A 16,437-nucleotide genomic window follows, 5' to 3' on the forward strand; every position below is an offset into this window, starting at 1 on the left:
TTCAGTGACATAATATAGAATGCAGTGAGACCACAGCATGCTCTAAAAAGGAGAACACTAAATTGATGACAAGTTTTTAACTTGCAAATTTTGAACTGTTATCAAAATTATAAGAAAGAAATTATTCAGTGTGGTTTAACCTTTATTTTTTTTAAAAAAATTATTAGATAAACATCATCCTTTCCCACTAATTTTAGCAGATTAAAGTGATCTGAGCTGTTCCTGGAGTGAAATGATAGCCACATCTCACAGCCACTAGCGAAATAATACTTAATTCGTTGGATTTGACAGCCAGAAATAACTTTGAGGTTAAGTAACTGGAGAGGACTATATTTAGCTTCCACCTTTTCATACCTTTCAGATTTTGGAGCTTATCCTATTAGGAATCTAAGAGTTATAAAATCTGCTTTTGCTGTCTATCAGGCTAAACTGCCATGAATCCTAGAAGGTAGTCTAATTGGGCTTGCTGTGACTCTGATTACTTCTTCCACCATAAGAAAGGAACAGCATTAATTCTGTGTGTGTTAAGGTATGTTGGCTATTGAGTAGTTATGCAACATGGCTTGTACTTACATCTTCAAGCTCTTCTCAACAGTACCTTCCAGAGGGAAGAAAGGAACCACTTGTGTCGAAGAGAAAGTGAAGACAATTGTTGTGTCCAGCCTTGCACTGCATTTTATGCACTTTATATTGTTTGCTACTCAGATTCTTTAGAATTTTCTAAGGACTCCTTTGTCACCAGCAAAACCTGTCCTGTGAACTATACTGTATTAAACTGTAATGGAGGAGTTCTAAACTTCCGATGAACAAAAGTATTAAATTCTCACTGAGAAAATAAAAACTGAAACTTGGTCAATTCACTGTTTTAAGCTGTGACATCATTTCTTGTTAAATATGTAGTCACAAATCATTCAACAAACAAAAGAAGCCAAGACACCAAAACTAGTGTATGCATTTTATAGTCTGCATTTTTTTAAAAAAAGATAACTGATGTAATTTTGTAGCCTGGCATCTTCACATGGCATGCTGAATTACAAACCAGCCAGCAACCTTGTAGCCTGGAATGCTGTGCAAAACCAGACCAAGCAGTTCATAATTCAGTCTGCCATGCAAACCCAGAACAACTAAGTAGTTTTTGTAGGGGTATTGTGAAGTCCTAGGCATGTTAGTGTTCATGTATGGTGGATATTTCCATACACTGAACAACTGCTTGAGCAGTTATATCTGTCTGTCTATTAATTATATAATAGTTATATATTAGTGTAAAAACAGATGAATACTCTTATCGGAAATGAACATATCCTAAAAACTGCTTCTGTGAAACTTACATCAAAGCAACTCTTTTCCATAGTCTTACATACAAAATGTGGAATTCAGGTCTAGTTGGCTTTTGCAGGTCAATCCCACTGGATACCTAGGAGCTCACAACTAACATTCCAAAGCTGCTTTGCTGTTTCATCATTACGTCCTTGAGATGACACGCTTGCTGGTTTACAATCACTGTTATATAGAGGAAGAAAACATGTTAGCAGTGTTCCATTGCATTAATAAGCAGGTTTAGCAAAAAAAACAAAAAGCTCACTAATTCTAAGGCACATGAATAAAAACATGCCTGAACTATGGACTCAATTACTAATAAGAGTTAACAGCATTCTGTCCTTTCTCCAACAGAAGATTTACACTGTATATATCAGCATGTGCTCAACTAGAGGATTTGTTCTGGCCCCTTTATAAACTACTGTATCCCAGAAGTTCTGCTGAACTATTTCAGAACAGCTGCAGTTCAGCCAAAATACAACAGAGAGGGATCTTGAATTTTACAAAGCAAATTCAGCAAGGCTGAGAGCCTGAATGGTGTAGTGATTAAAAGTACCAGGTTGGGGTCTGGGAGACCATTATTTCTATGTCTGCCTCAGACCTGAAGAGAGCAGCATGACTTTGGGCCAGTCACTCTCTTTCAGCCCTAGGAAGAAGGCAATGGCAAACCACTCCCAAAAATGTTGCCAAGAAAACTGCAGGGACATGTCTAGGCAGTCACCAGGAGTCAAGACTTACTTTTTGGCACCCTCCCAACAAAAAACCCAGCAAGACTAGTGCATGTGTCACTCTCTCTCCCCACAGCACTCTCACGGGAGTATAGTCCAACAGTTCCCCTAATCTTACTACTTTCCCTGCCTCCTCTTAGCCACCCCACTGTCTTGCTTTTTCCTACTCTTCCACGCACCCAGAACAACCATATTTCATTCTCTATCCAGAACAGCTCTATTTGTTCAAATCATGAAGTTAAATAAATACATGTTTCAAGAATGGACCACCTGTAAATAACTGTTCTGTGGAAACCCAGAATGCATGCCCAGAATGTTTTTCACGTTCCTAGTTCAAACCCACAATTGTTAAGCTTTAATGCATTCATTAGGCCACCCAATTTAGATTGACATCTACCAGGCCTTTTATATATACATCCTGGCAGATTTTAGAAGCTACTTAATAGGCTACTGAGATTCTTTACTCAATGTGAACACATACGCACATAGAAGTAGACTTGAAGATACACACACTAAACTAGCTTGGCTGCTACGTGTACATCACATAAACAACTGTGGATCTTTATCCTCAGCACTCATTAAGGAACTATTAAGCCAGATGTCACCATGAATCTCTATGCAGTGGGGCTGGACTCAGATTTCTAATCCTTTAAAACAGTGGTTTTCAACCTTTTTCATCTCACAGCCCACATCTCATAGGCAGGACATTCAGGCTGCAAAACAAAGTCACATGACATCACAGGTTGCTGGGACTTGGGAGGAGAAATGGAGGCAGTCTGCCCTTGGTGATATCACAGAGGTGGGATTCTGGCGGCGCAGCCTTTTCCTGTCATTTATTTTGGCTCACTGATACAGCACGCCTGTAGATCTTTCGCAGCACCCAAATGTGCCATGGCACAGTGGTTGAAAACTGCTGCTTTAAAGACACAACTAGTGATATCAACTGCTGCTGTTAGGCAAGAATCAGCAGATGAGATCCTCTCTTTTTGAATGACTTCTGCACTTGTTAGCGGTAGAAGAACTCTAAACTCATCCGTAGCTCAATTCTAAGCCCTTGCTAAGTCCCATATCCAAATGTTTGCATGGCAGAGCCTCGCTGATGCTTCAAAATAACACCAATAACAATCATAACTCCTGCTAGTATGCTGGCTCATTTTGAGGTGGTTATCCAAAGCTTCTTTCTCCCATCCCAAGGCTTATATGGTAACTAGGTGGTTATAGCAAGACTGGAATAACACTTTTCCCTAAGCTTGGAGTCAAAGCTTTGTTTTCTCCTACTGCATCCCAACGCCAGTCATCACAGCTCAACCCACCTGAAATACTTCCCACTGACTGATTCCAGCTCCTCTGCCACTGCACAATATATGCTGGTCTGGGATCCTTGCGAAGGTGTCTTCAAGAAGATGGGAAACATCTTAAACAAAACTTTTAGTGCAAAGGAATGACGAATCAGTTCAGAAAAAACTGAACCTGGATGCAGAGCATTTACAGTGACACCAGTACCTATAAGGAGAGGAACCATGCATGCATTCAAAGATATACTGATAATGGGACCAGCCTATACAAAAGCAAAGCGGATATTATTTGAATTACAATGGAGTGTATAATGCCAGTGTATACTTAGAAATTAGAGTTTCAATAGAAGAGAGTATCTGTAGCTCAGGGTTGAACTGTGGAGTCCTTGGTGTTCTCTGAGCTTGGCTGTCTGCTTGCTGACGTTTCATTACCCGGCTAGGTAACATCAGTGCTAGGGAGTGTGGGGTTTGCTCCCTTTTTAAATACAGCAGCTTGCCCTGCCAGTGTTGGTGGGAGTGTGGTTTTCTCCTTGGTAGTTCCTTGATTAGGCAGCCTAAACAACCAAGCTCAGAGAGGACCCAGGACTCCACAGTTCAACCCTGAGCTACAGATATTCTCTTTGATTGATACCTAGTACCCCTTCCTCCTCCTATTTTTCCCACAACAACCACCCTGTGAGGCGAGTTGGGCTGAGAGAGTGTGAGTGGCCCAAGGTCACCCAGCTGGCTTTCACGCCTAAGGCGGGACTAGAACTCACAGACTCCTGGTTTCTAGCCCAGCACCTTAACCACTAGACGAAACTGGCTCTCTGAGTGTTGGCTGCTGGAGAGGATGTGTTCTGGTCTTTTTGTTTACATTTTAGCTTTTTTATAAGTTCTTTAGCTATGTTACATAGCCAACATAGCCAAAACCAACATAGCCAAAGAACTTAGAAAAAATCTTGGACACCTCACAGAGGGGAGTGACTATTCTAGCAACTCCCAGAATCCCCCGACGGGAGGAGATGGGCGGGGACAAATTAGATAAATAAATAAATAAAAATAAGTAAATAAACTCCCCACTACAGTGCCTCCAGAAAATCAAAGACCTAAAAATAGAAGATGAAATTATGGTTTCATTCTTGCAGGTTGTTCCAGCACACTGCAATCTTTGCTTTTCAACATGAAGTCTATACTCTGCCCAGCTCAAACTTGGCCAATTTTTGCCATTCTATTTTAAATACCGGGTAGCAACAACATCTGAAGTTAAAAAAAAAAGTCTTACTTCAAAAATATTAGAACTTCTCCCATCCCAGGATCCCAATTTTTCCAATAGTTTTTGCTTCTAAATGGCCTTGTCAACTAAAGGGACTACAAACTTCCAGCTCACCTTGCAGACGTCTAGCCAACTCCCATGTAAAAAGAATATTGGCCAGTTTGCTATGACAGTATGCCAGGCCCCCTCTGTAGAACTTTTCACCCTGGAGATCATGGATGCGAATCTTCCCAAAATGATGAGCCAATGAAGATACATTTATAATACGAGCTGGTGCACTCTGTTTCAGGCGCTCTATTAGCAGGAATGTTAAAAGAAAATGTCCTAACAAGAAAGATTATGAACAATAATTTGAATTTTGTGGTTACTTTGTGGTTAGACCTGCAGGCATTCTTTTTTATTAAACATACTGTATGTGTTATTATTTATTTGTTTTATAAATTTATTCACTGCCCATCTCTCCCCTACGGGGGGACTCTGGGCGGCTTACAATAAAACAGGATTAATATATAAAACCATTACATTACAATAAAAATATAAATATAATAAAATCTACATGGCGAAGAGATCTTAATCAGTCCTTGAGTGTGGTAGGCCCCTCAGAGTCACTTCATGGCGCTAGCCATCCCCAGGTGTAATTATTCGCCCTCCTGTTCCAAGCCTGCCTACAAAACCAAGCCTTTAATCTTTTGCGGAGGTCCAGGAGCGAGGGGGCTTGTCTCACCTCTGGGGGAAGGATGTTCCAAAGGGCGGGAGTTACAGCAGAGAAGGCACGCTTCCGAGACCCCGCTAGATGGAATTCTTTTATAGATGGGGCCCATAACATGCCCTCCCTGCATGACCAGATGGGGCAGGTGGGTGTAATAGGGATGAGACGGTCCCTCAGATATCCTGGTCCCATGCCATGTAGGGCTTTAAAGGTGATAACCAACACCTTGAATTGGACCCGGAAACAAACTGGGACCCAGTGGAGCTCACGCAACAGAGGTGTTATGTGTACAAATCTTGGAGCACCCAAGATTGTCCGCGTGGCTGCATTCTGGACCAGCTGTAGCTTCTGGATATTCTTCAAGGGTAGCCCCATGTAGAGCACATTACATGCAGATATAGCATCTTTATCTTATACTTACCATAACGTATCACACTACTAAATATCTGCAAGTGTATCGTAAAAACATTACTGCTTAAAAAAAAAAGCTAATGTGAGATTTAAGGGAAAGGTGTGGCATAATTAAAAAAAACTCAGAGTGCTTCATGATACTGTTTCTGCCAATACTTGTCAGTGTTTGATGACACATAAACCATTATGTGTTTGTGGGAATTAAATACAGATATGTACCTACAACATTATAATTCTATAATTGTAAAATTTTGTCAAATTGTACAATTTGACAAAAATGAAGCAAAAATGTGGCAGATAATCAATAAGGTAAGTAGTTGTCCTTAAGGAAATCATACAATTTTTTTTGAAAAACTATTCACCCCCTTACAGATTTTCTGAATACTTGTATATCTCTGTCACTCAGTAGTTCATGTAGGTCCTAAGGTCATCCAATATGCAACATGCTAGATGTGAAAAAGTAATTGCACCTTAGATTCAGTACTTGACTGCTGAACTCAGTAACATTTAAAGGTTTACTAGCATGAACTTGTAGTTCCAGGTCCTGCCATAAGGTTTCTATACAGTTTAGGTCTAGACTTTGACTTAGCCATTCCAAAGCAGTGAAACTGTTCTTCATTCATTCCCTTGTAGACCTTATATATTTGGGATTGCTCCCTTGCTGCATGACCCACTTGCACCTCAGCTGATGGACAGATGGTCTGATATTCTCCCATAGAATTCTCTGATACAAAGCAGATTCCATGCTTTCTTCAATAATGGCAATTCACCAGGTCTGAGATAGCAAAGCATCCCCACCTCCTCCATGCTTGACAGTTGGCATGAGGTCTTTACTGTGAACGCGGCATTTGTTCTTCCAAGCATACCAATGTCAAAGTAGCCTGAAAAGTTCCACTCTTGACATATGTCCATAGAACAATCCTTCAGAAATCTGGAGAGTTATCCAGGTGATTTTTGAGACAATCATTAATGTTCTTCCCAGTGACCCATGACTTTTGCCTTTCTATTCTCTCATGAACCCCATTTTTGCTCAGTGGTTTTCTGATCAAGGAATCATGAGCACTGACTTTAGCCATAGCAAAAAATGCCTAGATACTGTTCTAGCATTTTTTGTGACTTCCTGGATGACTTTATACTATGCTCTTGAAATAACTTTTACATGACAATACTTTTCACATGAATGGCTTTTATTCTTGGGAAGATTCATGGTTATCCCAAATCTTGTCCATTTCAAGACTCCTGGTAGACCGGTAGAGCCCCACAAATTTAGAAAAGAATTTGTAAGCTTTGCCAGACTGATGGGCATGTCTTTTTTTAAAAAAAACAGAAGTCTTTTGAACAGGATATGTCATGCCTTTAAAATCTCTGTGGTGAGAACTTCCCTAGGATTTATTTATTTAATTCAATTTATATGGCCACCCATCTCACCATGGTGACTCTGAACAGGTAACAACAGTTCAAAACACAACAAACAATTAAAATAAAATACATAACTGGCAGCCAAGGTAAAAAATCCAATTGAACCATGATTAAACATAACCATTCATGGGCTGATGAGGAGAGCCAAAGTTCGTGAGTTTTATATAAGGCAGGACTGGCCTAACTCAGCCCTGATTGTTTAACTGAGCATTCATACAACTGGTCCTGGTTATCTTTTTAACTGAACTGAGGTTGAGGTTGATTACTTTTTCAGACTAGGAAACTGCATGTTGGATAATTTTGTTTATGAAATAAGTGAAACAAACAAGAAAAGTTGAGATTTGTTCACTTAGTTTCTCTTTATATATCAATAAGACACACATGAAACTCTGATAACATTTAATGGCAAAGATATGCAAGAATTCAGAAAATCTGAAAGAGGTGATTTTCTTTCACAGAACTGTTTAAAATACGTAGACAGCTATCAGCAATTTTGTGTTATAAACCTTGGCTGAATTCAAAAACTTAAGCAGGGTCAGGAGTGGGTAATCTGTAGATGGTAAACTACCAGATAATAGCAGGAATATAGGCTATACTGGGAAGATTTTTTTTAAAAATCCAGAAGGCAACAGCAAATCATTTCCATATTGTTGCTAAGAAAAACTATGTGAATATTTCCATTAAGTGACCAGGTAACAAGAGCTACTTGACTTTCCAAATGGGAGGAGAAAGTATTATTTACCTTTGGACTTTTAGGAAGTAAGATTGCCTGGTGCAATTGTGTTCTCATAGTTTTTCCTCAATTACAAGGATAATAACCTCCTTCAGTAATCAACTAAGGACTATGCGCATTTAAATAGCTCCTTAGGGGGAGATGAGCAGCGGCAAAATTTGAAAAAAAAGAAAGAATCTGATACATAAAAAAATGCCCAGCACACAGTTCATAATGTGATCAAGAACCAGGACAGCACATATGTAATCCCTGTGAGAAAAATGATGACACTGTTGTTTCATCCCACCCTTCCTATGTTTCTATTAACTTAAACAACTGAGCAGCACTATCTCTTATTAAATGATCAGGGCTCACAGAACCTTAAGGGGAACCTATTAGCCCAACAAATGTATGTTCCTCCACATAATAATTAAAGTATTTTGAAAGGCCTCTGTAGAATTCAACCACTTCATAAAGATAAAATAAATATTGCAATGTAAGCTCTGCCCCTTACATATGTGCATGCAACATTACAATTCATGTACAAAAGAGGCAGACCTAGTGTTGTGACATTACAACACTCATTTCCTCATGTGTCCTCCCTGCATGACCCCACTGGGAAAGCACACAGATCTTTCCAAACTTTACATGCAGCCCAGTCTCTAACCTCTCATGGTATTTCAAGACAAAAGGAGAAAAATATCTTAAATAAAGCTTTCTAAGAGAAAAACTGATCAAGTAGAAAAGTAGAGCAACCTTACCAAGATGGTTGACTCCAAAATGCATCTCAAAACCATCAGCTGTCTTTGAGTAGGGGCACATCATAACCCCTGCATTGTTGATCAGTATGTGCAGTTCTTTCTCCTCTACAAGAAACAAGCACATAGGTCATATGATTAAAGAAGCCCAAGATAAAAATACTGGAACTGGTGTGATAAACACATAGTCACAGTTCAATTTCTTTCAGATTTTCCCATGACCATTTTGACAAGGCAAAATTTGATCCTATCAGTCTCATACAAAATCACTCCAGACAGCATGACAGGAAATAGTAGATCCTTTACTATTTCACTCAGTTCAGTACTTCCCTTGAATTATAGTTATGCTGGCAGATGTCTAATTTTAAAATCTGTAAACATTTTAAAGTTGTTTAAAAAAACAATAAAAAGCATACCCAAATTTTATCACGCCTACTGGGTTTTTAGGCAAACAATCAGATACCATTTTGCCCAAATAAGCCCACCCTGAGAAAAACAATGTGTCTCAGACATACCTTTCAAGAAATTATTGGCAAATTCTCTGATAGATTTGGTGTCTGCCAAGTCTAATTTTTTGGCTATAACTTCTTGGTTTCCTGTCTTGGTCTGGATTTCATGGACTGCCTTTTCTGCTTTTGCCATATCTCGGCAAGCAAGGATGACTTTGGCACCTGCAACCAATCAAATACTAAAAGTGGAACAAGGAATTACATGCATGGAATGTTACTGTCCAAATTACAACTTTGGCTAATTCTCCAGAAACAAAATTAATGAAAAGAAAACAAAGATAATAACAATATACAGAACCTCTGAAGACAACGACTTTATGAAAAAAGAGACTGATTGTGAAATAACAAAAAAAGCCCACTATTTGGGACTTTACCTGACAGGATGCAATCAAGACATATTTCAAAACAGTTGTAATAACTTGTGGCAAGACATAGATCTTGATAGGTGGAAAAAATCTAAAACTTTCTTGCTTAAGTTGTATTGCAACAATACAAATGAATGTATTGCCCAAGATGAGCTTCTTATTCCAAATGGCACCAATCCAATCTCAGACAAATGATTGTTCTTTGCCAGTGCTGCAAACAATAGACTTACGTGAAGAAGGAAAAAGCAAGAGTAGGATTCAAGATTTTGCAAGACTCAAAAGAAAGAGGACTGCATTTCCTAACCTTAAATTATATTATTGAGCAAGCTGTCTATCATGGATAACAGGATGGGTAAAATCCCTAAAGAGCAGAATATTACTTATAGAAGGAGGTGGTTTAGCCAATAGACTTCATAGGTATTTTTGGTACAGAGAAACAAGAGAAGAAAATAATTGGAAGCAATATATTATAAGCAAAGTTTGTTGAAAATACGGAATCTTCTAAAAACTACAATAAATCCAGCAATCTCACCATTAGTGTCACCATCAAATGCCTTTTACTTCAAGGACACCTACAGTAAAAGTTCAATCACATATGCCAATATGTACATCCAAATTCAGAAATCAGACACAACAAGAACTGCTCAATGAAGTTAGGAATTTATCATGGTTGATATACTATATTTACAAATTGCTGGAGGAATAAAAGGTACACTAATCTCAAGAAAAAAGGAGGAACCTTGAGAAAGATGACAGAATTTGAAACACTTATACAAAATCAAGATTAAGATGCATACATAAACTTATTGAAATATGACACAGAGATGGAAAAAATTAAAAATTGAATGGTAAGAGTGGATACAAACTTTGAAGAAGTAATACAGTAGAACAATGGGAAGAGCTATGGGAAAGAATCAATAAAATTTATGATTACCCAGCTTCCAGTGGGAACATGGCGGTCTGTACAGCTGTGCTCACAGGCGTGAGCAGAACTGACAATGCAGCAACTTTTTGGGCTCAGGCAGGTTTTTCCTGAAGCCCTGGAGCATTTTTCCAGAGAAAGGAAAACACTCAGAATTACCCCATCTGTCCTCAGGAAGGCTGCTTGCAGCCAGAAAATCTCAAACAGCATTTGCGATCGACTAGTAAAAGTAGCTGGGAGGCTGGGGCATCATCATTTCCAAGTCGTGCTGTAGCCCCAAAGGGACATTAAGACCAGCCACCCCATTTCTAATCACCCATGTATTTTTCTTTTAAGCATGTGTACCCTAAGAAAGGCTTTCTGCAGTAAGGAGAAACATGTTCTCTTGGTGCTTATCGTTATTTTTGTGATTAATTTATTTTAAAAATATTCTTTTTAAGTCTTGGATTTTGCTTTCCATTCAAATATTAAGGAAGACTGAAAGTATGTAATTGTCTCCCTGTTATTATTTTTGAATTAAATTTGAAGATTTTAGTATTTTCCCACATGCTGAATGTGCTGTTTTGAACTTTCAGCTTTCTGCTGCTACTTTCCCCGGGGAACGGCCAGTTATCATACTTTCACTTGTGTAAACATGTCTCGGAATGTTTCTATTATGTCCCACTTTCATTAGTTAAGTACCTAGGGGGCACCATCATCTACTGTGTGAGACTGGAGGATTTCAATCAGACTTTCTTGGATTTCCATCAAGACCATAAACAGATACTTTTTGATTCCTGTCAAGTTATTATGCAAGCATTCAGGACATCGTTGAAAACATGAGCTCTAAAATGTGTCATCGGACTGGGGATATCATGGAAGAAATTGAAGCGCTTAACAACAATAGAAATGTTTCTTCTAATAGCGAGATTGAGGCTTCTGTTGAAATCTAGATGAAGATCAGATGGACAAATTGAAGGAATTAAAGGGACAGATCAAGTTGCAAACCATAAGTGAAATTGATTTTCTGATGGAATGTTATGGAAAAGAAGGGGTTATTATGTATGGAAGGCTTTCCATTGAGAAGTCAGAGTTTTTAAGGGGGCCAGTTGGGCTGTCTGATTACTTTATGAAAATAGCTCTGTGTGTATTGTGGGGATATGCAAATGCTCTGGTTTATTTTGGTGGGGTAAGGGTTTAAGAATATTTATTTGGATAGTTTTTAGGGCTTGTTTGACATCATTTATCTTTAACAATTTGGATTAATATTAATAAGGCATAATAAATGCTTGGTTTTAGGCTTAATATGATTATTATAATTGTTGTATTATTAATTATAATGGCAGACAATTTATATACTCTTTAGTTTGATCTTTATTATAGCAGACAGAAATGTATAGAATAGTAGTAGGAAGGAAATAATTAAATAAATGTTATCTTTGGGGGGGGAAGTTGATTAGGTGCTGCGTGTGTGTATATATTCTTTAAAAATAAGGGGAAGGAGCAATTGTATTTAGTGATTTTTATATTGTGCCAATGGAATGATATATAGAAATAATGTGATTTTGGTTTAATATACATAAGGGATTGATTATGGAAGATTGTTATATATCCTTGCCGTTAAAAGTCAGAAGTCAAGGTAGCAACAAGGTCAAGTAACAATGTAATGGGCCACAAATTATTTACTAGTGTTGGATATAGAATATAGAATTATAAAAACCTACATAGAATACAATAAAACAATAAAAAACAATTAAAAATGCCCCCAAACAGCCAATATATAAATAAAAAGACAAGGATAAACAAGCAACCCTACTAACTAGGTAGGCAGACCACAGGAGATCTCAAAGTGCTCCTCACCAATATATCTTTCAAATTCTTAGATCTCTTTTGTGTAAAAAGAGGAAGATCCTTACACCTAGTGATGTTAGATAAGAGAAGCCAGTGCCTCGTAACAATGTTTTGTAGATGGACAGGCAACACCTGTAGGCTGTTACCCTTGTGGTAACTGTTCAGTATATAAGTTTTGCCTCAGAACTACTTGTTTTCAGGATACGTACCATAAGAGAAATTTTTCTATCAAATCCTTTGTCAACTGTAACTCTAGAGGTATTATATCCAATGTCCTTGTCCTCTTTTGTATGTGGGTTATACTTCAAGAGCAGTGAAAACAAGGATCTGTGAACATAGAAGCTGCATCAGTCATCAGAGGATTACTTCTCCTCTTGTGCAACACTTCAAAGCCTCAAAGCACACAGAGACCCAGATACGTTTTTGGGTTCTGGAAAAAGTTCATGCTTCAGGAAGTCAGCTTTTTCACAGATGGAAAGCCAGAGAGACTTTTTGGATTTTTTTAATTTGCATACCTTGACCCCTCATGGAATGAATAAGAAGATAAATTGGATGTGTTTATGAATCTATTTTATCTTTGGTTATAAAGTTCATCTTTTTAGTTTCTTTTCTCCCAATTCCCCCTCCTCTTCTACATTAACTAGGAGTTTCGCTTTAAATTCCTCATACTGCAATCAGATGCTAGGCATTACTGCACCATTCTACACTTATTTAATTTGGCCAAGCTTTCATTTTACTTACGCAGATGGTATTTTGTACCCAGTATGCACTGGCTTGGATGTAGGTATCCCTATAATAATAAATAGAATATTTTCTTACCAGTATGAATACTAAACTTGTATTCAATTATTTTAAGGTGTGGAGCAGTCCATTTTACAGGAGTTTATAACAAACCATATTTCAATTATACTGCTCAAGTAACTGCTATTTTTATTTTAATTTTAAGTTAGATATGTATTATTTTAATTTATTGTGATATGATTATTTATACCTTTTTCCTTTCCAGCATTATTATAACCTTATATTTGTGACTACTGATGAAGGTTTATAAGCCAAAAAGCATTTAGTCAGGTTTTTGGATGTTAGTTAGCAGGGTTTCTTGTTCATCCTTGTCTTTGTATTTATTTATATATTGGCTGTTTGGGGGCCTTTTTCATTGTTTTTTATTAGTACTATTGTATTCTATGTAGGTTTTTATAATTCTATATCCAACACTAGTAAATAATATTGTATAGTATAATTTGTGGCCCATTACATTGTTGCTTGACCTTGTTGCTACCTTGTTTTTGTTCAGGTTAAGTGTGTTCCCTTCTTCTTTGGTCCTTCAAAAGTCAGAAGTCACCTTTTTATGTAACCTGAAAAAAAAAAAATTCTCTTGTGTTTCCACACTTCAGTTTTCTTTTTTTTCTTTTGTAGTTTTTTTGCTTTTTTGTAGTTATCTTTGACTTAAATCTAATAAAATTCTTACAAATAAATAAATAGATTATTACGAAGAGGGACAAATCATGTAACAACAAATGGTGGAAATGCCACATCAAAAGGAACATCTTATGGCATGTGGTGGTCATCAAAAAACCTCAAAAGAAATATACATCAAAGCATTCAGAAAGTTTTAAACATAAACTCTGAACTTAAACCACAAGATATTAAAAACAACAGATGAAATGATTTAAATGGATAATGGCAATAACCTTCAAGTTTAACATTCAAAGTGCAGTACAAATACTTATGCAGTGGTTAGCAGTTGGGGAAATAAATGGAAGAGAAAGGAAGGATATGTTACCAAAAGTTTTTTTTTAATGTTTTATATGTTTTATTAGTACTTGTTTATCTTCTACTTTGCTTTTTGCATTTTTATTCTTGTGCAATTTAAATAATCGGTCAAGGCTTATGGAGTTTGCCACCTGTTATTAGATGTGGAAATGCTGAAATCTCAAAACCACATAAAGGTGACATCTTGTGCAATTCCAGATATGTGCAATCCACATCCCAATAAGTTCACTATTTGAATATAAGGCTTTTGATACATTCTTTGGGAAGCAGGGTATGCTGAGCTATGACACAAAAAAATAAAGGCTCAGAAAAAAGCAAAAATATAACCACTCCCATTTACTGGGCTCTACACGAACATGCTTTATCCAATTATAAAAATAAGCCACTTTTTGTTCATATAGTACATTAAACCATGAACTAATTAAACAGGCTAGGCTTGCACCATAAGCTAAGCCACAAAACAACAGCCACGGTTTGTAATTGACCCGAGTAAGCATATTGTATGAACACAGCTAGGGTCTCTACTGTAGTCATCTCCCTTTACAAAATAGGCCTCTTTCCATTAATGTGGCCCTGCTGCTGATTTTGACAAAAGCTAAGATCAATTACAAAACTTAGCAGTTGTTTTGTGGCTCAGCATATTGTGCAAGTCCACCCTGTTTACTTAGTTCATGGTTTAATGTATGAATAAATAGTTCCTTAATTCTATAATCAGGTAAAGCATGTTCTTGTATATCACTAAGAGCTACTGTGACCCAAGCTGGAATGAGATGATCCACAGATCTTAAGAAATCCCACTGTGCATGCCAACAGAAACCATGATAGAAAACTACAGCAGCCTTTTCTACTCAGTGGCACTGGTAATACTCAAGCAAGCTTGGCCTTGACTGCTAGAGACAGGAATTCAGCCTTGACTGAAAGCATGAAGGTTGACTTGTGTTGCTGGAGAATGTGCAGCTTACCGAGGATTACTGCCAAACTGGACTTTATATTACCATGTACTTCAGAAGTGGAGAGTGGCTTTAAAAGAAATTCTTCTCAAAATCTGAATCTCCTAGAAAAATACCACATTCTATTAACAAACTTTGATTCTGTTGTGAAAGAAGAATGTGCAAAGTTCTCTGTCCATCTTGAATTCCTTTTATTATAATTCTGGGCACTACAAGGGATAAGCACATATGAATTACTTGCCTCTTCTTGCAAGGTCTTGAGCCGTTTCCTTCCCTATGCCAGTGTTGGCTCCTGTGATCACTACAATTTTCCCATTCAGTTGTGCTGTAGACTTACACACACCTCCTGCAAAATACTTCCTACAAAAATATGAATTAATTGAGTGGCTTTTAAATTCAGTCCCTTGTTGCAGTATTTACAATGCTATGCCATGCAATTTGTCACAGAAATCCAAGCTAGCTTCTCAGCATAGAGGTCTTCTCATCATAGAAGACCCCCAAGGTCCCTTCCAACCCTATGATTTACACACACACACACACACAATGCATATACATTCTCTGCAATAGGAAACGAAAAATACACCAGAAATCAAAGGAACGCTAACAGAGGGCATCAGTATAATACAGATAAAGGATTTAAAGGCAAGACTAGAAAAAAAATTATCTTTCTGACCAGTTATATAAGATGCCTGATATTATCGGGGTCTTCTAGTAAACAAAGGGACCGTCTTCATCAGGATGCAGCCGCAAAAGGCTTATCTCAGAAGTATTTTTTTTTCTTTTTAAAGTTGCACTGGTAGGAATTTCCCAGGCCACAAGAGTTAGTCACATCAATCCCACTACAAACCTGACATACGGCATTGCCACAAATACCGAAAGAGGGGCCAAGACCAAGAGCGCCAGCACGAACCCCAAAAATCCCAGCATGGCGCCTCGTCCGCTCCTTCCACTTCGCTTCTTGCGGAAGAATCACTCGGATCAACGAGCAGCCGCAGTCTCCTAAATACACTAGAGGCAAAAAAAAAAAAAAAAAAGGGACTTCTGCGGTTATTCGGAGAGGAAGTTGCAAGCTCATTTGGTGCCGCGGGATCTGAAGAGGTGGAAAAGCTGCCTGAATTTCCGGTGAAACTCACGATCGGCCCGTGCGGGTGGTGGGGGCGAAGGGGATGGTCCTGTTCTTTTAATTCAGATCGTTTTCATTGGAAAAATCACATTATCTGGATATAATTGTGCCTCCCAAGCTTTGATTTCTGCAGGAACAGGCTACCTACCGTCTGGCATTGCGTTAGAAGGTTTAAGTTTGGAGCTAAAGAGCCCGTGAGGTCCAGGAACCGATCAGAGATATAAAAGTTAATGTCGAATGCCACTGTCAGAACAGACCAGATTTTTCGGCTTTCGAGGATATATAACCCCCTCCTTTCTAGCAGGGGTGAAATAACTGCTGTTCACTTCATGCAATGGGAAATTCGGCATCTGAACTGTGT

The 16,437-nt window shown here is 38.0% G+C and overlaps 1 protein-coding gene across 2 annotated transcripts; it reads right to left on the minus strand.

The window, feature by feature from the left end:
- Window positions 1–160: 160 nt before the first annotated feature.
- RDH11 (retinol dehydrogenase 11) lies at window positions 161–15,920 on the minus strand. 2 transcript variants are annotated; one of them, XM_063289796.1, is made up of 7 exons: window positions 15,801–15,920; window positions 15,195–15,313; window positions 9,120–9,275; window positions 8,608–8,712; window positions 4,710–4,919; window positions 3,359–3,548; window positions 161–1,500 (listed from the first exon to the last, which is right to left on the minus strand). In XM_063289796.1, exons 1-7 carry the CDS (start codon window positions 15,878–15,880, stop codon window positions 1,398–1,400), a joined length of 963 nt encoding a protein of 320 aa, XP_063145866.1. In that variant the 5' UTR covers window positions 15,881–15,920; the 3' UTR covers window positions 161–1,397. The 2 variants fall into 2 exon arrangements, with proteins under 2 accessions (XP_063145866.1, XP_063145865.1); XM_063289795.1 differs by lacking the exon at window positions 15,195–15,313 and having other exon boundaries at window positions 15,801–15,919.
- Between the last annotated feature and the right edge of the window lie 517 nt (window positions 15,921–16,437).

Source organism: Candoia aspera, chromosome 1 (genome assembly GCF_035149785.1).
Source record: "Candoia aspera isolate rCanAsp1 chromosome 1, rCanAsp1.hap2, whole genome shotgun sequence".
Lineage (NCBI taxonomy): Eukaryota > Metazoa > Chordata > Lepidosauria > Squamata > Boidae > Candoia > Candoia aspera.

Bases quoted from the DNA above. Each gene is read 5' to 3' on its own strand.
- RDH11 (XM_063289796.1), bottom strand. From the start codon at position 15,880: ATGCTGGGATTTTTGGGGTTCGTGCTGGCGCTCTTGGTCTTGGCCCCT. The intron at 4,920-8,607 runs GTAAGGTTGCTC...CTTTCTTGTTAG, and splicing joins TTTTGGAGTCAACCATCTTG to GACATTTTCTTTTAACATTC. The intron at 3,549-4,709 runs GTGAGCTGGAAG...CTCTCCTTATAG, and splicing joins GTTGGCTAGACGTCTGCAAG to GTACTGGTGTCACTGTAAAT.